The following is a 27952-nucleotide window of genomic DNA, read 5'->3' as shown; positions in this document are numbered from 1 at the left end:
TGGTGTTTGGGTACGCTGATTCTTGACCAGATTTGTTAGCATTCGAAGCCGGATTGGACATTTCAACGAACGCCGTTTCATCGAAGCCGTTTCGCTGTAAAAGGATTGACAATACAATTTCTAAAATCAACCTCACTCATCGTTCTCGTAGCCGCCCGGAAGAGTCAGAGACATGAAGTGCTGGAAATTGAAAAAACGCAATAAATTTTCACTGAGCTCTTAATAAGCCGATCATTAGAATATAGGAATATTATACCAAAACAGCGCCCTAAATTCATAGCATATATTTAAAATTACGTGTGCGCGCGCGCGCGTGTGTGTGTGTGTGTGTGTGTGTGTGTGTGTGTGTGTGCGCGTGTGCGTGTGCGTGTGCGTGTGCGTGTGCGTGTGCGTGTGCGTGTGCGTGCGCGTGCGCGTGCGCGTGCGCGTGCGCGTGCGCGTGCGCGTGCGCGTGTGTGTGTGTGTGTGTGTGTGTGTGTGTGTGTGTGTGCGCGTGCGCGCGTGCGCGTGCGCGCGTGTGCATAATTTAAATATGCAGATGACAAAACTACTGATCAAACAAATAAGAAATGATAAAGCGCACAAAGGTAAATAGAAAAAAATTAACAATTCGGCTAGGCAAGGCCGGCGTACCGACTGGTGCCGGCCGTAAAGGGTGAAAACAAACCCAAAACCGTAGTATTTGCAGTCACCGACAGATACACTCTTAAAAATGCCCATACGCGTCTATTTGCCCGTAGAATACTCGGAGCGCCAATCATTGCGATCTGCGAAGAGACTTCGGCGAATGAAAAGATTGAAAATATGTTAAGCTTAAAAATGAAGTCTGGGTTCTGACACTGAGAGTGACGTCATCCGTCTTGCTCAGTGTGGCGCCATCTATCTTATTTGGTGGCAACTAAAGTCGTCACCCACAACGCGACCCCCCAAAAGGAGGCTGCACCTGTCCATTCCAAGACTATCGGCCTTAATGCAATTCTTTGCCCTTACGCCCTAGTCGGCCTCAGAGCCACTTCCGGCCCTTCCACCCCTCTCGGCCCCAATGCACTCTCGGCCGTAATGCGACTATCGGCCTTTGCGGGATGCTCCCGATCTCCACTAGAGCGCTGCATGGCGCATTGAGCAAACAGGTATGAAGCCACCGGATGTAAGCGGCTTGTCCCCGGAAGTGAGCGCTTGACATGCTTTTCAACTCTTCCGGGTGCTGGTTTGAACAGCGTCCAGGGAATGGGATGTTTTTCCCCTTTTTCTTTTTGTCATCTCTCTAGAGAGCCGGCTTATTGCGCCGTCACATGCAGACCCGAGAGGTCTCCTTGCAAGCCATTGGATGTGAAAACTTTGAGATTCTAGTTGATCAAGAGTGCATATGTCCCTCGTTCAAAGGCCTCAGAATTGGGATTTAGATCAGAGCGGGGTTATTAAAACCCCGCTCTGATCTAAATCCCAATTCTTTTTTGTGTCATGCGGCAAGTGAGTTGTTTAATTTTGCTGTTAGCACATATTTTCCTCAGCTGATTCTTTTATCTGGCACGTACATGGAATGCCAGTCACCGATGTTTCTTTCATCATATTCTGGGCTTGCTTTTGATTGAGTGTTTTCCTGTGAGCTTGCGTTATTTCTTGTTTTTTGGTACATATGCACGTGTGTATTTCTACCCTCACAACTATGTACCTCCTCCCCCCCCCCCCCCCTGCAATAATGCCTTCGGGCGCTGCGGGGTAACCCGAAATAAATAAATAAATAAATAAATAAAATAAAGAAAGAAAGCACGAAACAAGCTAATGCGCCGGGGAGCCCAGCAGACGCGCCCGACTTCTAGCACAAGCATCGAACTTCCGGGAACTTCACCTGCGCCAGCCCCGTATAGTAGAGATGAGTGACTGTAACAGGCACTATACTCCGTCTTAATAACATTAGATCCAATCGCAGCCAACGCTACGTATCGATGAAGTCAATAAAACTGCGCCAATGGACATCATTTTAAGTGCAACGTGGCTTTACCTCTCGTGCTCGCGTTCACGTCTGTATTCCTCACTTTGGTTCGCTTGTGCTTTCTATGTGACTTCTTTTCCGTTTAAAGTTTTCTGTAGTAGGTGGGGGCCTACTGCACTACCAAGTAAGCCTGCTGATCATTTCTGTAAGCAGTAAACCTTTTCTTTTCAGTCCTAAACAAAATTGTTTCACGACGAAGTCCGAACAAATCGTGACCAAGTTGATGTACTGAAATGAGTGATAAGGCAGAGGCGAGCTGGTTTACGTTCATGATTTAAGACAACCCTGAGACTGGGGAAACAAGAAGGACAAACACGACAAAGTCTCAAAACACATCTGCGAATTTATTTTTCTGACTCGTCCCTTTTATAGAACGACCCCCACCATCACTTTGAATCGGAATCGTTGGGCCTTGCCCATTTGACGTGTTTCACTGGCTTGACGGCAAGAAGCTCTGGTGATGGTGGGGGTCGTTCTATAAAAGGAACGAGTCAGAAAAAATAACTCCCAGCTGTTCTTTGAGACTTCGTTGTGTTTGTCCTTCTTGTTTCCCGTGTCTCAGGGTTGTCTTAAATCAGAAGTTAATATGGCGGCAGTCTTGGTAGCTCTCGCGACTATCCTCCGTTTCACCTTGCGTTTCACCTAGTGAATAAAAACAAGGCAGCTGAAGCCAGGCAAAGAGGTTGTCACTAGAGCACATGGATAAATTTTAGGACACACTATAACATCCCCCTCGAGACACTATCGATTCTAGCGTTTCATTGCAAGGAACAATTAAAAAATAAAGTAATGCCGTATCTGAGCACACTCTAGGTGAAATAATGCATTAACAACTTCCTGGGTGCATACGGAAGATGTGTTTTTAAATTGTAAAGCTGACAAGACACATTACAGAGACACTTCGCAATAAAAAACATGTGCGTATTTCAGGCACGCAGCCAGGGGGGTAGAGCCCCCCCCCCCCCCCCCGAAATCTTCCATTTTGCTGGGGACTCCTGTCCCTTTCCTCCTCACTCCTCATACAACATTTTGTCATGGGCGCCCCCCCCCCCCCCCCCCCCCCCCCCCCCGAAAGAAAATCCGGGCTACGCGCCTGGCGTATTTCATAACTGCGGGAACGCATTGAACTTTTTCCAAGGGCTGCGAAAACAAACGAGTTTAGTTTTAAAATGCACACTTATATTCTATTATCTTTCAACCGATCCATGACTGCGAGAGCATCAGCTTGTAGCATATGCATGGCGGGTTCAATATCGGTGTGAATGGTAAATAACAAAGTGTCATCTGTATATTGTAGTGTGTGCGACAACAATCGGGAGATAGTTTACATAAATATTTTTTTAAAAAAAAGGCGACAGAATAGAACTCCGCGGCACTCCGGAGAGGAGAGGCACATTGCTATCTCGTACACTTCCCAAGGACACCAACTGTGAACGAGATTGTATAAAATCATATAGCAAAGTGAAGAAAGGACCTTTGAATCCTACACGGTATAGTATCTTAAGTAATATATTATGATAAACAGAATCAAACGCTTTCGTGGCATCGAGAAGGAGAGCGCAGACAAAACAGTGGTTATCGAAGGTCGAATGAAGGAAGTCCGAGGACACGTCTATTAAGGATGACGTACCACACCCTGAGACAAAGCCGTACTTTGAAGATTACAATATGCAATGAGTGTCAAGAAAACTAATCATGGAAGTCAAAAGGTGCTTTTCTCGAGTTTTCGATATGCAAGGCAGAATCGAAATGGGGCGATATGAGAGAGCAGATTTCGAGGGCCACCTCACCTTTGTGGATAGGTAATACGATTGTAGTTTTTAGATCTTCCGGTAAACAATCCAAACGTTTGAATCCGTTTAACATGGCCACTAGAACATCTGCAAGCGCATCAAAATTATCTCATAAGTCTATGGTGGATACACCATCGATTCCTGGCGATCTTTTTTAAGAAAATAAAATAGAACGCAACTCAGCCCGTAAAAGTGTCAGAAAAAAAGCAGACGACAAGTTATATTCATGTCATAAGCATTGGTAACATTGTTTCCTGAGCTATTACGAATGGAAGTGGCGAAATGGTGAACGAAAGAATTTGCTATGGTGGCTAAATTGGAGTCGAAGCTCTTTCCCAACAGGTCAGAGACACTCTTTCGAGCAACGCCGCGAAGCTCATTAATTATGTAAGAGATGAAGCGAGCGTTGTAAATTTTTCGTGTGTAATGATTATGCTTAGCAGAACGTATTAGCGCATTTACACGATTACGAGAGGTCTCGGATTCAGCTCTCAACTCCTTATTTCCGGCCGCACGTCGGCTACGCTTCCATAGAAGTTATTTATTTCTGATAGCCTCAAGAATGTTGTCGTTAAGCCACGCCTGTTCCGATCTATGCTTTTCTAATTTAACAGTTAGTATACTCGATTTCTTAAATGTTCTAATAAGCGAAACTACTTTAGGGTATAGCTCAGATCGGTGTTTCTCACGTAGGAAAGACTCCGCATCATACGAAGAGACAAGATTGTTAAACGAAAAGAATGTTGACAAATCTTAACTCACTAATGCGTGACTGCCCATTAGACAACAACATCGACGCAGTCACCAAGGTTTGCAGCAAGAAGCAAAACTTGATCCTAGCATTTTGTTATGCCGCGTGTGTTCACACGCACATCTGTAACAATACCACTATAAGATGAGTTGCTTTTTAACACGCAGAAGTCGGGCACTTAAGGAACTGTTCTGTCAACACTTTAGTTTATCATTTCAAGGTCCTGTCCACAACTGATACGGACAGACGTGGCCTCGTCTGTTCGCTTAGCGGAGATCTTTTCTATGCAAACCCAAGCATATTTAAAGTGTTTTTCCTTGTAACGGATTCTAGCTTCTCAGAAAAGATTACGGTTGAACTGCTTCAGATTTTCATTGAAATACAGCTGCGGTACAGATTTGTTAAGCACTATAGTGCGCAGTTTTCCTCGTGCGTTCAACCAAATTTCACGGACTTCTGATGATACAAATATAATCAAGGCCGGGGGTGTTTTGTATTTTTGGCCATGTAATTTGTACAAATAGACTATTTGGTAGGGTTAAAAAAAAGACAATTCGTTTTTTTTTTTTTTTTTTTTTTTTTTTTTGCGAGGTCAGTATCGTTATTTATCAGGGTCTCGTTGGGAGTTGTCGACATTCCATAGATTTTGAGGTTTGCAAGGCGACTGTACTGTACGGTCTCGTTCAGCGCCGCCTGTAATTGCACATTGCGGCCAGCATTCTCCGAGACGGTAATTCTGAATTGAGACACCTCCGTCCCGAGCTCTTTGACCTCAGACTCGTTTGTGGTTCTTTTCTTAAGTAGCGTATCATACTGGACCGAGTTGAATTCCAGCAACTCCTTCCGTTCATAAACAACAACCTTCAAGTCATCGATTGTAGACTGCCAGTTAGAAGATGAAGAGAGTCCACTGTTTCTTTCAAAAACAGGAGTTGATCGATTTTCTTATTCATGTTGGTAAACAGGGCAAAGACGTTCGCCAAGTCAGGCTGGGAGGGATCAATGTCCGACACCGAAGCCGCCCGTCCAACCTTTACCCTACAAGTTCGCCAACGCTGGTTCTCGCGCTTTTTAGGTCCCATGCTTATGAACGTATTTTCCGCGACACCAGAACACGTGTTGCCAAGATGTTAAGAGAAGGAACATTCCGAGCAGGATAAAAAACTGTTGTCATCCGGCAGCACCTTGGCGCAGGCTAGGCAATCCTTTGACGTCATAACGTGCCTAAGTGTTAATAAAAATACAACGAAGCAAAGGCAAGCAGACACACAGTGTTGCTGTCGACGGCCGTACAGCACAAAAAAGTTTCGGCTAAAACGTCGCACTCACCTGCCGCACAAAATAGATGGTTACTTACGAGCCGCAGAATGGCCGCCGACTGCCCAACAGTTGTCCAACAGTCGGGCAACTTTTTGCTCGCTCCCCCTGTTGTCCGACAACCCTATCGCATTGTGGCAACAGCAGCACGACATAGACGACAACGGAAATGTCGCCGCGGTATGACAGCTTTCGGAAACAAAAACAGCAGCAACTTGTGTTGGACAAAATGTGCTGCCCTGATCGCTGGCTGAGCGAATTTCGGGCCGGCAGCACGACAACACATAGCTTGGATGGCAGAGCTAGTTTCCTATCAATAACGTCTTACTCAAATAAAATCTTGGAGAACGTTATTTAACAATGATTAAGGCTGGCGTGCAGCTAAAATAATTTGATGAATGCTTTTACTGCGTAATACAGAAAGCGATTGTCGAAATAATCACAGCAACGGTCGGGAACGTTCAGGCTGGTGTTGAAATTAGAACTGCCGAGAGACCAGCTTACATTACTGCTAGTGAAATAAAGTGGCATGCCTACTCACCCATTAATAAATCATAATAAAAACAATCCAGGAAAGCAAAGATAAAAAATCGAAGCTTTAAAACGACCACTCTGATCATGATTCTTGATGCTTGGAACTTGGAAACAGCCGCTACCAGACACATGAGTTGATCCAAAAATCCCCAGAACGTTTTGAGGAATGAAGCAATCACATCTAGGCGATAGTCAAATAGACAGCGTTGAAAAATATTTATTCCCCCAATTGTTATTAAGGCCGATCGTGTCGGTGTCGCAGTTTCTAAGCACTGTCAGTTCAGCTCAACACAACGCTACAAAAGACACTTTGGGGTATTGCCGGTGCTTCTCAATTTTACAGTAGAAATATGAATTGTATTAATGAAAGAACCAGACAGAAAAAGCTTCACACGGTGGCAGAAATCCCGAACATGTATTACCGATCTCACAGTCTACTTTGTCAGCGAATGAAGAACATTTTGATAAAATAAAGCGTGGAAATACTCCATGTTTCAAGTTTTCTAATCACATTCACTGGCTGATGCCGTCCCGTGGTAATTGCTGGCCCTTCGAACGCGCTAGCACTTTGTAGAGTCCCATTTAGAGCAACACCGCACCGCACACGAACGAAGGTAAACAATCAAGATGGCGGAGTGTTCCCCGTGTTGGCCCCGCCGTCAGCGCGGTGTGACATGGTGGTCGGACAACAAACCAGCCAACATGTTTGCTGGGCGGCAGCGCCATGTTGCCCGACTGTTGCCGCGATGTGACAGGGTCGCCAGAAACACGTTTTCATCGTGTTGCCGCATAGAGATATGCCCAACTGTTGCCTCAGTGTGACAGGGCCATTAGTTAGATCGGTCTATTATGGTTCAAGGGGAACCCAAATTAAGAGCTTTGGTGTGCAGCCATTTCAAATGCATGTTGTCGGAAATTATGTCTGATAGAGATCGCATAACAAAATATTCGTTGACTTTCCTCGGTCATTTGTGACTATTACGTTCGCTACAATACAACTTACATCTTGTACAGAATTAGAGCTGCTTATGATGCGCCTACACGATTCATAATGCGTCTTGTGCAGCATACAGCAACGTATTAATTAAACCATAAGTTAGGTGGTAGCTGTATGTTGATTGGGCGAAAGTGTGAAATATCGCGTGACGTATGTGTGTGCATGCATTTATGACAAACTGTGTTTTTTTGGCATTTAAGAACAAAGGCGGCCATGACGAAGCAGCAGGTTGTTCAACAATGACCACCAAGTGCTGATCCTGTGGTGCAGGTGAAGAGTGGAAAAAGGTGCGCACGGTGCTCAATCCCAGCTTCAGTGCTTCCAAGATGAAGCTGATGACGCAGATCATGGGCTCCTGTGCTGACGCCATGGTAGAGGTGGTGGAAGACCGCGCTGAGAAAGGAGAGGCAGTGGAGATGTTCAGGGTTTCGCAAGGCCTTTCCCTTGAAGTCATCGCCAAGTGCGCACTTGCCTGGCAGGTCAGTAGCTTGATGCTGGCAGAAGTCTTCAAAATTAAGACGTTTAAAATTGTTTATATATATATATATATATATATATATATATATATTATATATATATATATATATATATATATATATATATATATATATTAATAAAACGAGGAGGAGGAAAAGAGAGAGAATCTCTCTCCTTTTCCCTCCTCCCTCCGTTGTTGTTGTTGAGAGTGAGGTGAGATGTGCCCAAAGTGTTCATGTAATAAAGAAAAAGACAGTATCTGACTCATGGACATGCCTTGAATAGAAAGCGCATATGTCGTTAGATGGGTGCAATAGTTAGAAGAGCACCAAAACATAAAATTATATTGGTAGAAAAACGCCTTCAGGGGAAACAGGAATTCACAGGGGTAACCTTCATTTCGCTAACAGCTATGACGCTTCTATAGCGAGTTTAATCTCCTGAATAAGACAAACATAGTATTCTCTTCAGATACAGAATGTACAGTTCAAGAAAAAGATTAGCAAAGTGTGAGATTAGACGTTGCAGGTCATTTGTTTTCTGTGTTTTGTAAAATCGGTTTACTTATTTTCGTTCAATGAAACGATAAAAAAAAATTACATGCCAAACAATTGGTCAGTTGAAACATTAAAAATTCGAGTTTTTATTTCTTTAATAACAACACGACTGCATAGGCAGCTGCTCGTCTTTCATGTTTTTTTTTTTCTTCAGAGGGGTATTGCGGGGATGGGAAATCGCAGCAGGCAAGCATGTCTATTCCACCCGTCTAAATCTAATAAAGACAGTGAAGAATATAATCACTTATAATCACCTCCAAAATTTACTGCCAGACTTATCACCACTATAGCTCGCTTCTCTTTCCTCACGATCAGCTTCACCAAGCTTGGGCCTTGGTCTCATTTGGGTAGACAAAGTATTTATAATGTAGATCATATAATTTGTAGCATGGAAGCAGCTTTTCATTCTGCAAGGAAATTAAAGGTAATTAAAACGTAATGTCATTATTTTTAAGTAATTTTAATTATAATTCATTCACTTTTCTGCTGTGCTAATGTGTAACATAATTCAATTATATTTTTGGCAAACCAGGCAATGTAATTAGTAAAGTAAGTTACAAATTAAAAGTCATTTTGCCAGCTCTTGTCCTTGCCCGTAAAACAGACCGCTATAAAAGATAGTATTTAGGGTTATTTCGCTTCATTTAGCATACCACGTCAAACCCTCTACCGAAGTCACAATTTCTGCGTTACTTTCCTACCGAAACATCCAGTATAACTTTTTGCTATCCGGATTATTGAACCGAAAATCTATCTGGATTACATCTGGACTCTATCTGTATTTTGGGTTTTCAGAAATTATTCCCTTATCTGCAATCTGGATTTCGGGCTTGCAGAAACAAATTTCCGGTCCCATAATCCGGATAGTGAAAAGTTATATCGGATTTTTCGGTCGGGTTACGATACACCCCACCAAGCCCCGTCAAGCAACACTGGCAGTCGCCATTCAAAATGGGGGGGGGGGGGGGGAATTTGAGTCATCACCGAACGCTGAAGCAGCACTCGATACAAGCGAAGCCGAGTTCACGATGAATGCTGACGCAGTTCTCGTGTACAATACATGATCAGTGCACGTGATCAAACTACACTCTTAGAAAAAAAGGGTATTGATAGTCCGATCCTCCCTTAAGGGGAGGAACGGTCCTGTAACATATGTTTCTCCCCAAAGGGAGAAACATAGGTTAACTTTCGTCACTGAAGCAGGGGAGCAAAGTTCCTCCGTCGCCTGCATCTCATTATGGCAGCCCCGAATCGAGCAAATCGAGCTCAATAAGGCTTAACGAGTACGTTACGTCTCTTGTACGGGACGAGAGAAGCAGCAAATAAAAGCGTAACACGAGCTTTCCGCGAACTGTGTTTATTTCCGAAGCCAGCTTCCCCCCGCAAAGAAACTTGCGTTTCAAAAGCAGCTATTCAGTCTTCTCGTCGTCAGCACTCCGATGTTAAACGGAGACAACCGATACCCCGTTACTTCGCGCAGTTTACGTCTTACCTTTGTTATTCCTTGAGTCAGAATTCCTTCGTCAATCACACATCACGGAGGAATGGTAAATCAATCCACGAAACCAAAAAGCCACTCTCAAAAGAACTCGAAGCCGCTGTTGCACGGAAACCAAATATTATCGCGTAGCGTGAAAGAATGTTAAATCGCTTGCCACCAGATGGCAGGGTCAAGCAGAGTAATTGCAAGCAGCTAGGGCTAGGTGGCGCTAGGTACCGCCCAATTCATGCTCTACAAAAAAATATTTTCATTTGCTCATGCGACCATTGCGCTTCGGGATCTTTGGGAACACTGATCTCTATGACAACTGCTGGATCGCGCTTCCCCGCTTGTTCACTGCAGCGCGATTGAAGCCATTGGACGGCCATCTTTATTGTAGACGATTTGCGGTTTCACTAGCTTTGCAGAGGCTAGCGGCAGCGTGCTACAGACACGTTTTCTGCTGGTTCGTCGTCATTCGCCGAAGAAGTTTTTTTAAGACCCTGTGTAACCGTTGAGACTTGCCGTTGTGAACGCGTGGACAATTTTACATAGTGCAGTGCAGCAGTGCCGCAGGAAAAAAAACACAATTCGTCGAAGGCAAGTTTCGCCGGTCTCGCGGCGGGATCAAAGCTTCCTTGGCACGCCGAAGTGCTGTTTCTCTGTGCCTTCACACGCTTGGATACCGATCAAGAATCGACGCCGTGTGGATCTGTTTTTCGAGTGCAATGTGCGTGAAGCCGTATGTAAAGGCACAACTCGTCGAAAGCAAGTGTCTCGGGTCTCGTGTCCTGATCAAAGCTTCCTTGGCACGCCGAGGTGCTGCGTCTCTGTGCCTTCGCACGCTTGGATACCGATCAAGATTCGTTTCGGCGCCGTTAGATTTGTTTTGCAAGTGCAATGCGCGTGAAGCCGTGTGTACCTCTAGGCAGCGTTTTACTTTTACTCTGGCTACTTTATTTGTAACTTGCGGCATTCGCGGTCCAGAAACGAGCTTGATTCAGTGTCCAGTGGCGACGGAAGAGGGGGAAAGGAAACAACATCAACGGCGATTTTTTTCTTTTTTTTTCCTCTTTACTAGACGTTTATGGCAATCAAGTCAGTAGCACAAAATCTTTATTTTTGTAGCGACTTTTTCCTGCTGTACTGCACGTTCGTAAAACTTTCCACGTCTTCTCAACGGCAAGTCTGAGCCCTTCCACAGAGTAATAAAAATCTTCGACGAAAGACGACGAACGAATAGAAACGTGTCTTCAGCACGCTGCCGCCAGCCTCTGTAACGCTAGCAAAACCGCAAATCGTCTACGAGCAAGATGGCCGTCCGGTGGCTTCACTCGCGGGAGCGGGAAGCACGATCCGGCAATGGTCATTGAGATCAGTGTTCGGAAACCTTTATTATACGCTCCGTGCGACGCGACTGACGCGCCGCCGCGCGGCTGGTACCGAAGGTAGGCAGTGAGAACCCCAGAGAAAACGAAACCGAAACCATGCCGCGTACGTTGGTACGCATTGAAGTCGGAGTAGTGCGGTTGCGCTGAGTTCACAGCATGAAGTGCTGCCTGTGCTGCGTCATTAAGTGCTTCAATAGTTAAGCGTCGTATCTCGTGGGGACAGTTTCACAGTCTTTCACCTCGCCGATGTTTTGTGCGACAGCGACAACGATGAACCCGTGCCGTACTAAGCGAGAAATTTGGTCTCCCGATCATGTCTGCCACTGTGTCGGCACGGCTGACATATTCTACAGTGCCGCTTTGCGCTCTGCGTTTGTTTGCGTACCAGCAACGCCTACATGTGTTAGCGCCGATGGGACGAACTGAAATGCCATCCCTCACTCGCGGGTATGCGCGCAGTGCCAATTTCGTTGGGGAAAATTCCCTCCAGAGAAGTTTCGTCCCCATCGTACGTGTCGATGATATTTCCGGACAAGTATGGCACGCAATCTGTACTTCATGAAGAAAGATTCGAACGGTAAAAAGAGTGACAAATCTGAATGTAAAGAAAACAACAATGAAACTCGGAATCACTGGAAAATTGACGTTTGAGTATGGAAGTTTATGTGATGTGCTTTCTTTCTTGATCATCTTCCTTTTGGATGTCGAAACGCTGACACCCGGAGTTCTGTAGAAAACAATTTTTTTTCCGGCTTTAGAGCCACCTATCCCAAAGTGGTTCAAACTGAAAGTACCGTTCACTGTTCCCTTCCTACCTGTAAAGCGTGCACCTGCCTCGATGAGCGGTATTCTCTTCACAGCCTTTCACGGTCAAAACCAGTTCCCATTTAGTTACGCCGCCAAAACTAAATTTCCTCCTGGTGTCGCTCTGCCAACTTTTTTGGTATACTAAGTGTTGTGTCAAGTTACGGTCATGTCAAAGTACCTGTGCGCCGAAAATCAGCACCTCGCACAACAGGTTATTACACAAGAGCTGACCGCAAAAGCCGGCCAAACCGTGTGTCGGCCGACAACTTTGTTTTCTCGGCTTCGGAACCACCTTTCCTAAAGTTGTTTCAATTGGAAGTACAGTCCACTAGTCCCTACCTGTAAACGACCAGTGGTATTCTCTTGACAGCCCTTTAATGGTCAAAACCGGTTCCCATTGAGTTACTCCGCCCAAACCAAGTTTCCACGTGGTTTCCCTATGCCACCTCTTTTTGGTATAATAAGTGCTGCGTCATTTTACTGTCGGGTACAAGCACCTGTGTGCCCTAATGTGCACTTTGCAGAGCCCGCTATAACACATCATTTTTGGTCCAATATTCAATATCCCGTAGAGCTTTATTTCTTTATGCATTAGAAACATAAATTTCCCACCTGCTGTCTTGATGAAACTTGGCACACTTCGTGCACAAACTTAGTGAACATCTCACTCGCCTCCAAATATCATCGTTCCAGCAGTCCTAGGTTTACAGCTACGAGCGAAATAAATTTCCCACTAAGAGCAATTATGGTGGCGGCCGTCTTGCTTTTCGGAAAATTGCTCCAACTCCTTTTTCGGCCGCAACTAGAGAAATTGCCCCTAATAACGACTCAAACTCAATATATACGAAGTGGAGAACAGCTGGATGCCCTTTTTATGTCTGCCCCAGCACTCGTGCAACGTCACCCTCAACGAATCGGCTCAAAAAGCAAAAGTTTCGTCCGTGCGCGCTTCCGCCGCCACAGCTTTGCATGCGAAAACGCGCCGCAGGCTGCTGAACGCGCCTCACTGTCGAACGCCAGCTCCTCCGCTAGCGGCGCTGGGCGCGTTTTTCAAAGCGCCCCCTACAGTTCCCGCACGGAGCGTATACACACATGTAGACACATCAGCTGAACATATATTGAGCGCGTACACATATAACAGCACACTAAACCCGATCACTACTTCCGAGCTCTGCGTTTCTGTCTTTTATACTGGTCGTTTTGAACGTACGGAATTTCTCGGTGACCGCCTAAGCAATAAAAAATATTCCCAGCATATTGATTTTTTCCCAGCAACGCCATACCTCTGAAAGCATTTTGAATGGCTCGGGGGATGATTCTCTTAGTAAAAAGTAAACGCTCGATCATGCCGTAATTATTTAAAAGCCAATAAATCAAGCCGCTCCAATGCGGTCCCAAGCCATGTGTTTGCTTCCCCGCACGACACGTCGTAGCCAGTATTTCTATTGTAGTGTTTGTTCTTATTTTTGTGCTGGTCGCGCACGGCTGCAATTGCCGTCTTGGATTAATCTCTGTAGAGCTGATATTCACTCAGCTGGAAGTGATGCTTCACGGGCAGAGAAATCGCTTTTTGATCAACTTAATTGCAGTTAAAGCCGCGACTTGCGGCAGGTGTTATATGCACAAAGCTACGCCGTGGCGAGCTCGAAAACTTCTAGCTCTCATACCGGCGCGCCACTTGGAGGGCAGTTTCTCCAGGAACCGTAGTATATTTAAACAGCAAAATAAAGGATTGTTTTTTGTTGTTTTTGCTCTTTGTCGATTTTACCTATTATCCTTCCTTAATGCTAAAATTCCAAATTGTAAATATACGTACTTTCCGACATATTTTCATACTGTTCAGTCCTTTCCCCAGAACACAATCACACTTGGACAGGAGACAACCGACGGTCGCATTGGCCACTGTACGATGGGAGCTACGGTTCAGACCAGCGTTGCAACATGAATATCCGCACGTCGATCGATTGCACTTAATCCCTCAAGCGGTCTTAAAGTATTTAATGTAAAGCGGAATGTCAACCTGCGATACCCCACCCCCTCCGGCCACGGCCCGACCAGCGGCATCAATGCCCGACAGTTTACGTCATCTCATCTTGCTGTTACATCACGGATACGCGAACACACGGTCACATTGGCGATAATTGCAGTCTTCTGTTCACAACGCACAACACTGCCATCGCGATGTTGCTGCTATGTTGCTGACACGCAGAAATACAGAACCACGTTGACTGCCGGTTGGCACTCGGCATCGGAAAACAGAACCGAAGTCAACACAGAAAGGAACCCAGGCACCCGGCAGCAAAACCTGCCTGTCTTGGACGCAGTTTCTGCGATTTCCATCACGCCGTCAACGTCGACACATCCACTGAGGACATATCGTTCCCCTTGATCCGCATGGGTCCGCGTGGATTCCATAATCCGGAGATGGCCATCTTAGCCCTGTGTACGTGGCGCTGCTGGCACTGCTCCGGAACTTCGCTGTTTCTAGTGGCTTCGTTTGCTCGTTTGATAAAACTAGTGGTAAAAACGTCAATGCAACCTAAATGTTCTGCACGTTTGGACTGGGAGACGGAATTACAGGCGGCCTTCGTTGCCGCTGAAGCTCAATCAACTCAACAAGATTTATTAAACAGCTTGCGCGACGTGCTTGAAAAACGGAACCGAAAGAAGATGAGTCGGGCTGGCGGAAGCTTTCTCCCGTTTGCCTGGAGAAGGAGAAAAACGTCTCGTTACTCCCTTCTTCTCGTGTCCGCTTGGGGGCGCGTCAGTAGAAGCGAAAAAAATGCGCCGTTGCTACCTTTTTCCTCTATTTTTTTTTTTCTTAGAGTGTAGGGGAAGTGGGATAATTTTGCAGCATTTGCTAGATGATGCACACTCTTGAAAGGGTAGATTACACAGTCTACAGAATGATCTCTCGTCTGAATGTGCGATTTTCTTTTTTCTCACAGGTGGACTGTCAGAAGAATCCCAAAGACCCACTCTTGCTTGGTGTACGAAAGATCTTCGAAGACGCAGAAAATGCCGCCGTTCGAAACGCCATTCGATTTCCTATTCTTCGCAAAGTGATTAGCAACTTGTTCTCCTTTACAAGCTACCACAAGACGATGGAGCAAGTGTCCAACAACGTCCGTCACGTCATTGAACTTCGCCGAAATGGACAAAGTCCCAGGACAACGGACATGCTGCAGTTGATGCTCGACGCCCAGGCCGGCATTGAGGATAACATAAAAAACACGGGCGAACGAAAGAAACTCATGGAAGACCGCCATCTTGTCGCCAACCTCTTCATTTTTCTGGCCGCAGGCTTCGAAACTACGGCCACGTCGCTCGCCTTCATCATCCACGTGCTGGCCAAGTACCCTGAAGAACAAGACCGGATTTTGGACGAACTCAACAAGACATTCCCGGAAAAAGACCAGGAACTGACATACGACGGCGTCCAACAGCTCAAGCGTCTCGACATGGTTATCTGCGAAAGTATGCGGCTCTACCCACCCGTCATCCTCTTCATCAGCAGAACTTGCCAAGAGGACACGACTATCATGGGACAGTTCTTCCCTGCTGGAGTCAATATCATAGTCCCTACATGGTACATCCACCATGACCCTGACCTCTGGCCAGAGCCTTTCAAGTTTGATCCAGAGCGATTCGCCGAAGGACTGAATGGCAGTCATTCTGCAGCGTACTTGCCCTTTGGGTTAGGGCCCCGGGTGTGCATCGGAAAGAGGTTTGCTTTGCTCGAAATTAAGATGGCACTGTGCAAATTGATTCGCAAGTACAGGATCAGGCAATGCGAGGAAACTCAGGACCCGTTGAAAATGGTCGTTCCCTCTGTGATAATTAATCCGGAAAAAGGAATCCACGTTAAATTCGAACACAGGTAGCTTCCGTAGACGATAGCCTTCATAGACCAAAGTTAGAGCGTTCTTGCTGACACAGCGTTTATCTAGGACTCTAGGTTCCATATTTACTATGTTCGCCTTCATGGGAATCATTTTTATTGTTGCGATTGTATAAAAGCTGCGCGCGAATAAACGTGTCTAGATTATTCCCTTGCATGTGCATTGTGAAATTACTAATTAACTACGCCGTCAGTCATTGCTTTGGGTTTGTTATAGGCGTTCGAAATAAAGTACACAATGGCAAAGGGAATATTTGGTATACGGTATTTATATACGTAGACATATTATAAGGTTTTAGGCCGAAAAACACACGAAAAAAAGTGAAGAAAACACAGGACAAGACGTACTTTCAAATAACACTTCATTACACGGCATATGTTGTCTAGCAAAATTTTAGTTGAAAGTACGCGTTGTCCTGTGTTCCTTCTCAGTTTTTGTTCCTTTTTTGTTTGTTGTTTTTTGGCATAAAACGCCATTATGTATTAGAACCAACAAGACAACCAAGAAGACAACGCATTCTTCCATTGGCTGCAGCCAATGGAAGAATACGACGACGACAAACACAAAAGGTCACCAAAGCCCAAGCCTCACAAGAGCTCTTGCTTGCGTTCAAAAAGTTTTTGAGTTCAGGGCCTAAATACGATATTTTTTTTCTTTTGTTTTAACTAAAAGGGAGTGTTTTTTTGTTTGTTTGTTGTTGTTGTTTTTTTGCGCACGTTTTTAGACCCAATTTAGGTGGAGGTCCCGGCCAGTTCGGCTTGCGGCCTGAATATCCATCGAGACGGAAGATCCAACTGGTCGAAAGATCCAGTCGGTCACGTGACAGGCGAGATGAAATATCCATCGAAACAAAATGTCCAATTGAGACGGAATGTCTAACGAGACGGAAGATCCAACCAGGCCTGAATGTCCACCGTGACTGAGTGTCCATCGAGATGGAAGATCCAGCCAGGTCTGAATGTCCACTGAGGCTGGACATCCAATGTGTTATGTTTATTTAATTCATGTGATTTATCGCTCGAGCATACTGCTCCCAAACAAATAATGATAAGCCAGGACCTTCTTTTTTTCAGTGCACATTTTTGTATCCTATGTGAAAAGGCTTGCTGGAATGCTCCAAATTATATTTAACAATGTTAAGATCACGTAGGATGCGTGATCTCTGTGCCAAAGCAAAATAAGAAGAGTTTTTTGTTTTGTTTTTTTTTTAGATTATAAAGGAAGGGAATGTTATGTTTGTGCCGCAAATGCGGAAAGGTTTTTTATGTCTGTTCGCCCTCTGGCGATAATGCTTGATATAGGCGCCGCAGGCTCAAACTAAATAAACAATAAAGATTAAAAATAACAAAAAGAACCAAAGTCAACACTGAAGCATAGCAGTCATATACACCCCAGAAAGTATTTTAATAAGAAAAAAAAAACAGAAAAGACAACCCGTTGCAGACAGAAACCAAAAGGATGCGAGAAACGAGTCTTCAATGCAGCGAAGCATTGTGAACCACGGAGTCTAGAAAACAAAAGCGACTGATCGCTCCGAAAACAAAAAGTAGGCGCACAACAAAGAGGTCTTCGAAGCTTTCTTATACGCATACGCGCCCATGTCACCCCTTTTCCGGTTTTGTACCAACGTTATTTTGTATTGTAGTGACCTCAAATCACTTGCCAGGTTAGAAAGGTTCACTCTTGTTCTTGGTTCGATATAACAATGGTACACCTCCTGAGTGGGCTCAAACCCTAGACTGCAGACAACCATCCACTTACCAGTAATGAGACGGAATGTCTAACGAGTCTGAATATCCAACGAGACGGAAGATCCAACTGGGCCGGAATGTGCACTGTGATGGGACATCCATCGAGACGGAATATCCAATTGAGACTGAATGTCCACCGAGTCTGAATCTTCAACAAGACGAACGATCCAACTGGGCTTGAATGTCCAACATGTCTGAATATCCAACGAGCCTGTGTATCCAATAATGGATCTTTCATCTCGTTGGATATTTCGACTCGTTGGGCATTCAGACTCTGAATCGGCCCGTTCTAAGCCCCGCCCAGAGATCAGTGGCGCCTCCGTTACCACTATTTTTGGTTGGCTGCTCGGCTGAACACGCTCGCAAATCTGTTGTCCCTCTGTCGTGACGTCCGGTAGCGTCCAGTCAGCACTTACACCCTACTTTCAGTGCCTGGCAAAAGAGTTGGAAAACAATGAGCCGCCGCCGCAAGCGCCACATTTTGCCGCTACACGCGCCACTAAAACGGTCGTTTGAATGGATAGATGGATCGATGTCTTGCATTCATGGATCCGTTCTAGTTGTTCCGAATATGCGGGTGCTGCGCTAGCGCCGTACCACCCGCACATTGGGAAGAGCATGTGGCCATGAGAAAATTCTGGCGCTCTGATTGGCTTATTTGATATCTAAACGTTCCGCACTTTTGGAAGGACCAGACGGCATGCGTTTTGGTATACTCGTGGCACACCTAGTGTAGCAAGACGTCGCATTCGGTGTCCAGTTTTCGTCGGATGGCAGCAAGCCACGTTTCTCTCAAATCAGTGTCGGACTTCCATGAAAAGACAGCCCTACAGTTTTCGTTGTTGTTGTTGTTGTTGTTGTTTTAATCCGAGTTGCATCAAGGCACACGACGGCAGGCCATTTTAACGGATCTTTGCAGCGAAGTCCAGGTGGACGACGTCGAACGCAGAGCGCCAAGCGCCAAACAAACCGGGGCAGTTTGTTTGCGACGTAGACACAGCACGTACTTAGGAAGAGTAGATTTAAGAAAGGAAGCAACTGAAATTATAAAGAGCGGCTACCCTCTTTCCCCCCGTTTTTCCTCTTCCGACGCCACTTGTATGGTAGAACGCTCCTCGACCTCGAGTTGTGTCGGCTTTTGTGCTTTTTGCGAGGCGATTCCTCCGTCCCAGAAAATAAACCTCCAGGACAATTATAAACATCACCGGATCGGATTACTACCAGCGTGCAAGGGGTGGCGAGCTAGTTTGCCAGGTCGCTTCAAGGTTTTTCTGAGCCTCAACCTCCTGCTCGCCCCTGGCCGTTTCGAACTGGATGAGTCTCGTAAAACAGTGTGTTCGTGCAATCACTACCGCGTGATGCAGGTTAAAGACCCCCCCCCCCCCCCCCCCCCGGGGCTGGCGGTCACAATCCTGCACTGGCAAATATTCCAGCACATCCGGGACACTCGTCCTCTCATTTAATTGCCTGACCAACTTCGCAGAATCTAAATATCACACCCTAACTTTTCTAAACTTGATTTTGTGAAAACCAGTGAGTCGTGAAAACGTTATTTGAAACTAAAACTGTGGAAAAACTTGAAAATCGGACTTCGAACTTTGAAAACTTGGATTAAAAAAAATTCAAAATCGAAGTTTTTTTTTTTTTGTTTGTTTTTTAATTTAGCGTTAAAAGAGAATCGACACCTTCGAACTTTTCGAACTTTATGTAAAAAGAAATTCGAAATATTCGAATTGTTCGAACTTCATGTCTATAAAAATTCGAAGCGTTCGAAGTTTTCGAATTTTTTTTACAAAGAATTTCGAAATCTTCGAATTTATCGAACCTGAAGTAAAAAATATTCGAAATATTCGAAATCGAAATTTTAGAAACCGTGAAAGCTTCGAAATTTTCGAATTCGAAACTCCGCTGTGGTCAAAAGTTGCGAATTTTTCGAAATCGAACCTCGGTCGGTACGAAAATATCGAAATTTTTCGAAATCGAACCTCAGTTCGCTTCGCAAATATCGAAACCTTTCGAAATCGAACCTAGGGTGGTTCGCGACATCCCTAGTGGAAACCTTTTCCCCCGACGGGGGCGAAACGCAGTACCAAAAGCGCGCAAAATGTGACGTCTTTGGTCCTGGGCTTACTACTGGTCAGAGCCGCTAAAAGCTTGCTTTTAGTCGAAATACAAAATATAAGTGGCGCGACCCATTTCAAATATTTATAAAAGTAGGTTTTGTTCACTATTTTAGATCAGAAAAGGAACAAATGCAGTTTATAAAGTACGGAAACAAGAAATGACCCATCGACATACCCGCCACCAAGCGGCGGAAAAAACGACGCATACTATAGTCGGTTACAAGTTAAGAAGGTAGTAGAAGCCCCTCCCCATAAGCGTGATGCGCCCGCTTCAGACGCCTCCGCAGTCGAGAAGATAGTTCGCTGAAAACGCCCCTTCTACTTCAATGGATGGATATTGACTACAGACAGACCTTGTAGCGGGCGGCAGCTTGCGCCACCTAGCCGAGGCAAATTACTCGCTCCGGAAGGTTGACGTAAAAAGAAGGCTTCAGTGCAACGAAAGTTGTAACTTTTATAAGTAATGCATATATGGTTGTTGGTTTTAGCTTGATAACCTTCCTACTCGAATTAGGTACATTCCGTGTATTTTCTGCGTTTGTTAAAAAAAACCTGCGTTTCGGGTTTTGAAAGTTCCTGCGATTCGCGTTTTAACAATGCCGAAGTCGCCGTTTTCCGTTATGAATCCCAACGTGGAGACAGCGGAATGCGATTCCTCCGATTCTTCTTCGTCAAGAGAGTCTGGTGCAGCCTCGCCGCCTACGCCAAGGCGCCTCTACAAGAAGCATAAGAGCGGCGATGTCCTCAACCGAGCTGCACGGCAGCTGATAATGAACGCGTACGTTCAGGTGCGACACGAACCGCCCGCCAAGCCCGGCCAGCCCGGCCTCACTGTGGAGGAGTCCTGCATCAAAGTCAGCAAGCTGCTTGGCGTTGGTGTACGCACCGTCCTCGAGATTAGGAAGCAGGCGAAAGAAACCGAGGGACAAGTTGTGACACCTTCTCGGGAGCGCCCAGCAAGTGAAGGCAAGAGGCGGCGCAAAGTCAGGTACGGCAAGTTCACGTTGTGCGCGCTAAGATCGTGCGTCCACCGTTTCTTTCGACGGAACGAAGTCCCCACGGTCAAGAAGATAACGGCCGAATTCTGCGCGAGCACTGAACTTCCCTCGTTGAAGGCTTGGACTGTGCGTCGCCTTCTCCACGACATCGGATTCGAGCATGACAAGAGGGAACGAAACTCCCGGTTGATTGAACGAGAGGACATAGTCGCCTGGCAGCAGAAGTACCTGCATGAGATCGCACGTCACCGACAAGATGGTCGGAAGATCTTCTACTTGGACGAGACGTGGGTGACGGCAGGGCACACTGTCTCAAAGGTGTGGGTAGACACGACAGTGGCCTCGTCTCACGACGCCTTCATGCGTGGTCTCTCGACTGGCCTCAAGCAGCCATCGGGGAAGGGCCAGCGTCTTATTGTCACCCACATCGGCAGCGATGAAGGCTTCGTCGACGGCTGCCTGGACGTGTTCCGTGGACAAAAAACCGGTGATTACCACGAGGAGGTGGATGGCGCCCGCTTCGAGAAGTGGTTCGACGGTGTCCTCGACAAACTGCCGACAGGAAGCGTTATCGTCATGGACAACGCTTCTTACCATTCACGGCGGTTGGAAGCAGTGCCGACGACGAGTTCCCGGAAGGACGACATCCGACAGTGGCTGACGTCTAAGAAAATTTCATGGGACCCCAAGATGGTGAAGAAGCAGCTGCTCGACATTGTGGCCTTGGTGAAGCCACAGCACCTAAAGTATCGTGTGGACACTGCTGCCGAGACAGCTGGCTGCACTGTGGTCAGGCTCCCACCGTATCACTGCGAGTTCAACCCCATTGAACTGATATGGGCGCAGATCAAGAACGGCGTTGCTGCCCGAAACACGACGTTCAAGATTGTCGACGTGGGGAGACTCCTCAACGAAGAAGTTGACAAGGTCACCACTGACAACTGGATTAATGCTGTCAGGCACGTTATTGACATTGAAGCAACGTTCCGACGAGGCGGTGCCACAAGTGCCCACATCCAGCCCATCGTCATCCAGCTGGATGGAGAGGACACCCCATCCGAGAGTGACCTGTCTGGTGTCGAGCCCCTTGACGAAGCTTAAGGCCACGGAGAAAGCGTGGAACATCTCGGAACACAAAACGGTCCTTTTAAGGACCACTTATTTGCTTTAAGATCGGATTGTTGTTCTTGACCACCACTAACCTCCCGTGTCTCATGTTGTTATGCTTCTCTGCTCGTTGCCGAATAGCATTTCGATATGCAGCCACCAGACAAACTTTTTTTTATTTTTGTTGCGATAATGTCTAAGCTGGTCTATACATTGCACTGTGCCATAAATCACCAGTATAGATTTCAACTTCACGAAAACAAAAGTTTGCAGCCCATCTACGGCAAAGACATCAGATGCCATATTGACCCTTCCCGCTGTCTAAAGATCTTTGCTACGCAGCAAATGGAATTTTGATTGCAAATAAGCTCTTTTTTGTCTAAGAAAAACGACACAACATATCAGTGCCAGTGCTCTGCTTTAAAGCATAAATGGGACGTCTGTGGCCATTTACATGACTGAGGCTTCTGGGAATAACAAAGCCGTGTGTTAGCACAGTGGAGAGCGAAATCGCAGTACCAGTACTCTGTTTCTAAGTCTAAAAAGAACGCCTATGGTCATTCACATGACCGAGGCCCCTCTGAAAAAAACAATAATGTGAGTCAGCATAGTGGGAAGCTAACTCTTAATGCCAATGACCTGTTTCGAAGCATAAACTGGACGTCAGTGGCCATTCACATGACCGAGGCCACTCTGAGAATAACAATAACGTGCATCAGCGCTGCGGGGAGCTAACTCTAACTGCCAATGACCTGTTTCGAAGCATAAACTGGACGTCAGTGGCCATCCACACGACTGAGGCCACTCTGAGAATAACAATAACGTGCATCAGCGCTGCGGGCACCTAACTCTAACTGCCAGTGACCTGTTTCGAAGCATAAACTGGACGTCAGTGGCCATCCACACGTCCGAGGCCACTCTGAGAATAACAATAACGTGCATCAGCGCTGCGGGCAGCTAACTCTAACTGCCAGTGACCTGTTTCGAAGTATAAACTGGACGTCACTGGCCATCCACACGACCGAGGCCACTCTGAGAATAACAATAACGTGCATCAGCGCTGCGGGCAGCTAACTCTAACTGCCAGTGACCTGTTTCGAAGCATAAACTGGACGTCAGTGGCCATCCACACGTCCGAGGCCACTCTGAGAATAACAATAACGTGCATCAGCGCTGCGGGCAGCTAACTCTAACTGCCAGTGACCTGTTTCGATGCATAAACTGGACGTCAGTGGCCATCCACACGACCGAGGCCACTCTGATAATAACAATAACGTGCATCAGCGCTGCGGGCAGCTAACTCTAACTGCCAATGACCTGTTTCGAAGCATAAACTGGACGCCAGTGGCCATCCACACGACCGAGGCCACTCTGAGAATAACAATAACGTGCATCAGCGCTGCGGGCAGCTAACTCTAACTGCCAGTGACCTGTTTCGAAGCATAAACTGGACGTCAGTGGCCATCCACACGTCCGAGGCCACTCTGAGAATAATAATAACGTGCATCAGCGCTGCGGGCAGCTAACTCTAACTGCCAGTGACCTGTTTCGAAGCATAAACTGGACGTCAGCGGCCATCCACACGTCCAAGGCCACTCTGAGAATAACAATAACGTGCATCAGCGCTGCGGGCAGCTAACTCTAACTGCCAGTGACCTGTTTCGAAGCATAAACTGGACGCCAGTGGCCATCCACACGTCCGAGGCCACTCTGAGAATAACAATAACGTGCATCAGCGCTGCGGGCAGCTAACTCTAACGGCCAGTGACCTGTTTCGAAGCATAAACTGGACGCCAGTGGCCATCCACACGTCCGAGGCCACTCTGAGAATAACAATAACGTGCATCAGCGCTGCGGGCAGCTAACTCTAACTGCCAGTGACCTGTTTCGAAGCATAAACTGGACGTTAGTGGCCATCCACACGTCCGAGGCCACTCTGAGAATAACAATAACGTGCATCAGCGCTGCGGGCAGCTAACTCTAACTGCCAGTGACCTGTTTCGAAGCATAAACTGGACGTTAGTGGCCATCCACACGTCCGAGGCCACTCTGAGAATAACAATAACGTGCATCAGCGCTGCGGGCAGCTAACTCTAACTGCCAGTGACCTGTTTCGAAGCATAAACTGGACGCCAGTGGCCATCCACACGTCCAAGGCCACTCTGACAATAACAATAACGAGCATCAGCGCTGCGGGCAGCTAACTCTAACTGCCAGTGACCTGTTTCGAAGCATAAACTGGACGCCAGTGGCCATCCACACGTCCGAGGCCACTCTGAGAATAACAATAACGAGCATCAGCGCTGCGGGCAGCTAACTCTAACTGCCAGTGACCTGTTTCGAAGCATAAACTGGACGCCAGTGGCCATCCACACGTCCGAGGCCACTCTGAGAATAACAATAATGTGCATCAGCGCTGCGGGCAGCTAACTCTAACTGCCAGTGACCTGTTTCGAAGCATAAACTGGATTCCAGTGGCCATCCACACGTCCGAGGCCACTCTGAGAATAACAATAACGTGCATCAGCGCTGCGGGCAGCTAACTCTAACTGCCGATGACCTGTTTCGAAGCATAAACTGGACGTCGGTGGCCATTCACACGGCCGAGGCCCCTCTGAGAATAACAATAACGAGCATCAGCGCTGCGGGCAGCTAACTCCAACTGCCAATGACCTGTTTCGAAGCATAAACTGGACGTCAGTGGCCATTCACACGACCGAGGCCACTCTGAGAATAACAATAACGTGCATCAGCGCTGCTGGCAGCTAACTCTAACTGCCAATGACCTGTTTCGAAGCATAAACTGGACGTCGGTGGCCATCCACATGACCGAGGCCACTCTGAGAATAACAATAACGTCTGTCAGCACTGTGTGCAGCTAACTCTAACTGCTAATGATCTCGTTTCAAAACATAAACAGGACGTCTGTGGCCATTCACACGACTGAGGCCACCCTGGGAATAACAATACCTTGTGTTAGCACAGTGGAGAGCAAAATGCGAGTGCTAGTGCTTCGTTTCGAAGCTGAGTAGACGCGTCGAAAGTTCCCTTGAAGTCGACGGCCATTATGACTCTTGGGTCGCACTTTGGCGAGTTGGCCAACACCTCGTGGTGGATGAGGAGCAGGCTGCCCTGTGCGCCAAAGTGCGGTCTGAAGTAGTGCGGCATAGATTTCCTGAATTTAAGAGGCGCCATTGTACTCGCTTGAAATATATCGTAAAAACAGCACTAATTGCTTGACACGAGAAAACGTCGGCTACAACATTGATGAAGGATTGGTGAGAGGACGGAGATCTGGGGAATGCCAATGCCAGTAACTGGGCCTAGCTCAAGCTTGATATTGTCCGTCTTGCAGAAACGCTGTGATGAAGTGAAGCGGTCTTCTATAGAGACCTCAGTTTTGAGCCTCCCGGACTAGTGCAATGTACAGGATTAAATCTAACGTTTTCAAAGCTGATAAGAACCACAATGCACAGATTGCAGCCAGACTTGTTGCCAAGGGCAGAGTTGTGAAGTACCGAAAGGTTGTCTTGTCCAGTCCAGAACCATATCAAATTTGCCTTATGGCCCCTTATCCAATTCCGGGTCGTGAACTTTAACAGCAGAAGGGCGCGAAATTCATTTTCTTCTTTGTTTAGAGTGCATTTGTTCTGGCAACGAGTATCTAAAAATGATGCCTGCGATAGTGTTTAAGTAACGCGGCTCGGGAACAGGCTTTTTTTTCGCTGCCACTCATTTCATCAAATGAGATTTCCCCGACAGTTTGTTTCAACGCTGCGACGCTTTATCAACAGATTGTTTCATCGACACTCGCTCATCGACATATCTTGCTATGTTTCGTCGACAAGATCTTGGTTTGGTTAGGGGTGCGCTGCTTAGTTGGTGAGCAAGGGTACGGGTACATGCAGGGGGTAGGACCACCCTTACACGCTGCTGCGAAGCGGCATGTACGGGTGGGCTGGGTGGGTCCACATTTTTGTAATGAACTGCTGGAGACTGTCGCCGCAAAGCGTCGTGAACTGGGTCGGTCGGATAGTTTAATATGTGCTTCAGTGACAAACGCACAACAAAATGTTCCTACAGCGTGAAATTTTTGTGTCGATGAAACTTCACAGCACAGTGTGGCAGTATCAATGAAACGAGTCGTAAAAAGTTGATGAAACGTGTCGATGAAACAACAGGGACCCTTCTTTCCAATGGTTCCATGGAGGCTCTGACAATGAAGACTGCAAGGTTGCCTCCAAAAAGCTCAATGTTTTACACGAGTCTGTCTTTGCCAAGGTAGACCAGACAGACGATGGCAGATTCTGAAGAGCTCGTTCGCGGCTACGGCCTGGTATAATCCAGAGATAAACATACATCAGAAATGCAATTAGGCGGTTTGAGCTGTTGCTTGATTCAAACAGTGTTGATTTTATTGTTATAAAGACAAATCATTCTGCCACCTGCATTCGGACCAAGATCAAGAGTATTCGGTATGTTTTAAATTCTTTATTTAAAATATTTCGCATATAAGAAAGCCACAATTCATGAAGCAGGAAACTGCCCTTACAATCAATTTTTATTGACCATACTTTTCATCTTTTACAAATTATTAAACCAACGCTGCGATCCAGTATTATGGACACATTTTCCTTCTTAAGTAAATTGGAAAAATTGGTGCGTGTTTACCGGTAATACCTCAGGCCGCGACGCAAAGCGAGTGTAGGTACAGGCGTCACGTACCCGGGTTTCGAAGCATAAACATACGACTGACAGCGCCTCGAGAGCAAGCAGAATGTTCGGAAGCATTTGAGAGAACCGAATCTGCTTCCCTCAAATTCTCTGGTATTTCTTCCAAAAGAAGACATCAGCCTCTTAACGTCCAAAACAATATCAATTAAATGTTTGTAACATACGCATCACTGGCTTTATCATTTGTGTGCCACCTGTATGTAACAGCTCATTATTGCGAACGAGGGTGTACCCGCGGGTACTATCGCACTCATAGATTACCGTGCAGCCGATTGCGACGCGGAAACTTGACAAGGACGCCACGTTTCACAGATGAATGCATACTGCTTCGAAAGCGTCATTTCAGTAGACAGACTATTTATTAACGCCAGCAAAGGTACGGTCGAAATTGGGTAAAGACACTTACTGTGTTCGCGGTTCACTTATGCCCCTCCCGCACAGCCCACTACACTTATAAAGAAGAGTTTGGTGACCGCTGCATTTTAACGTCGCTCCACGGAAACCACTGCGAAGAAAAGCCGATGCCTTCACGATGTTGAGGCGCAACCCGAGGCAGAGAAGCAGACGGCGTTCGACGTATGTACGATGCTAGGCCTTACTCCCGCATCGAAATTTTCGATGGCAATGCTATCGCTGGATTCTCACGCTGTCGCGCAGAACGTATTGCGAATAAAAGTGGACGCGGTTACGACTTAGCGACGTATGCTCGGGTAAGTGAAAAACCGCATTAAAAACAGAATAATTGCTGCAAGATACTCGAGTCGTAGAAAATCTGCCCGGCAGCCATGTTGAAAATATTCATTTGCCAGAACAAGATTGGTTCGGGCAGGTCGTGACGTCACGGAAATAACGGGACGCGATTGGTGGCGGTGGAATACAAGATTCCCTTTGAGGGGCTTTTGCCGCTACCTTCTTGACTTGTAACCGACTATAGAAAGGGCGTGTGGGATGAGGCGCCGTCGAACGGCAAGCATAGAAAGGTCCCGGATGTACGCGGCGGCGCTGCGGTCGTATACCGGCTCGAGGATCCGACCGGTTCCGAGCGTTCCGAAGGCTTTCGGCGCGGGCTTGGCTCGCGCTTTTGCCATTTGACGGTATGGCAGAGCGAAGTGGCTCCGTTCTGAACTGATATTTACTCCATGTTTTCTGTCGTTTGTGACCCATGAAGTGTTATGTCGAATTAGTCTTTAATCGTGCAGCAAATGCAATGTGAGCCGCCCTGGCCGCCCGCTTCATACAG

At 46.6% G+C, this 27952-nt stretch overlaps 1 protein-coding gene across 2 annotated transcripts in view; it reads left to right on the top strand.

Moving 5' to 3' along the window:
- The window catches only part of LOC8032344 (cytochrome P450 3A5), a 75414-nt gene extending 59265 nt beyond the window's left edge, over positions 1–16149 (top strand). For both annotated transcript variants that reach the window (XM_029984665.4, XM_029984663.4), the window contains 2 exons: positions 7656–7864; positions 15046–16149. In XM_029984665.4, coding sequence (XP_029840525.2) covers positions 7656–7864; positions 15046–15981 — 1145 coding nt within the window. In that variant the 3' untranslated portion in view covers positions 15982–16149. The remainder of the gene's footprint in view (positions 1–7655; positions 7865–15045) is intronic.
- Positions 16150–27952: the final 11803 nt, after the last annotated feature.

Source organism: Ixodes scapularis, unplaced genomic scaffold, assembly GCF_016920785.2.
Source record: "Ixodes scapularis isolate PalLabHiFi unplaced genomic scaffold, ASM1692078v2 PGA_scaffold3__209_contigs__length_174095766, whole genome shotgun sequence".
Taxonomy (NCBI): Eukaryota; Metazoa; Arthropoda; class Arachnida; order Ixodida; family Ixodidae; genus Ixodes; species Ixodes scapularis.
This window is presented reverse-complemented; position numbering and strand designations above follow the sequence as displayed.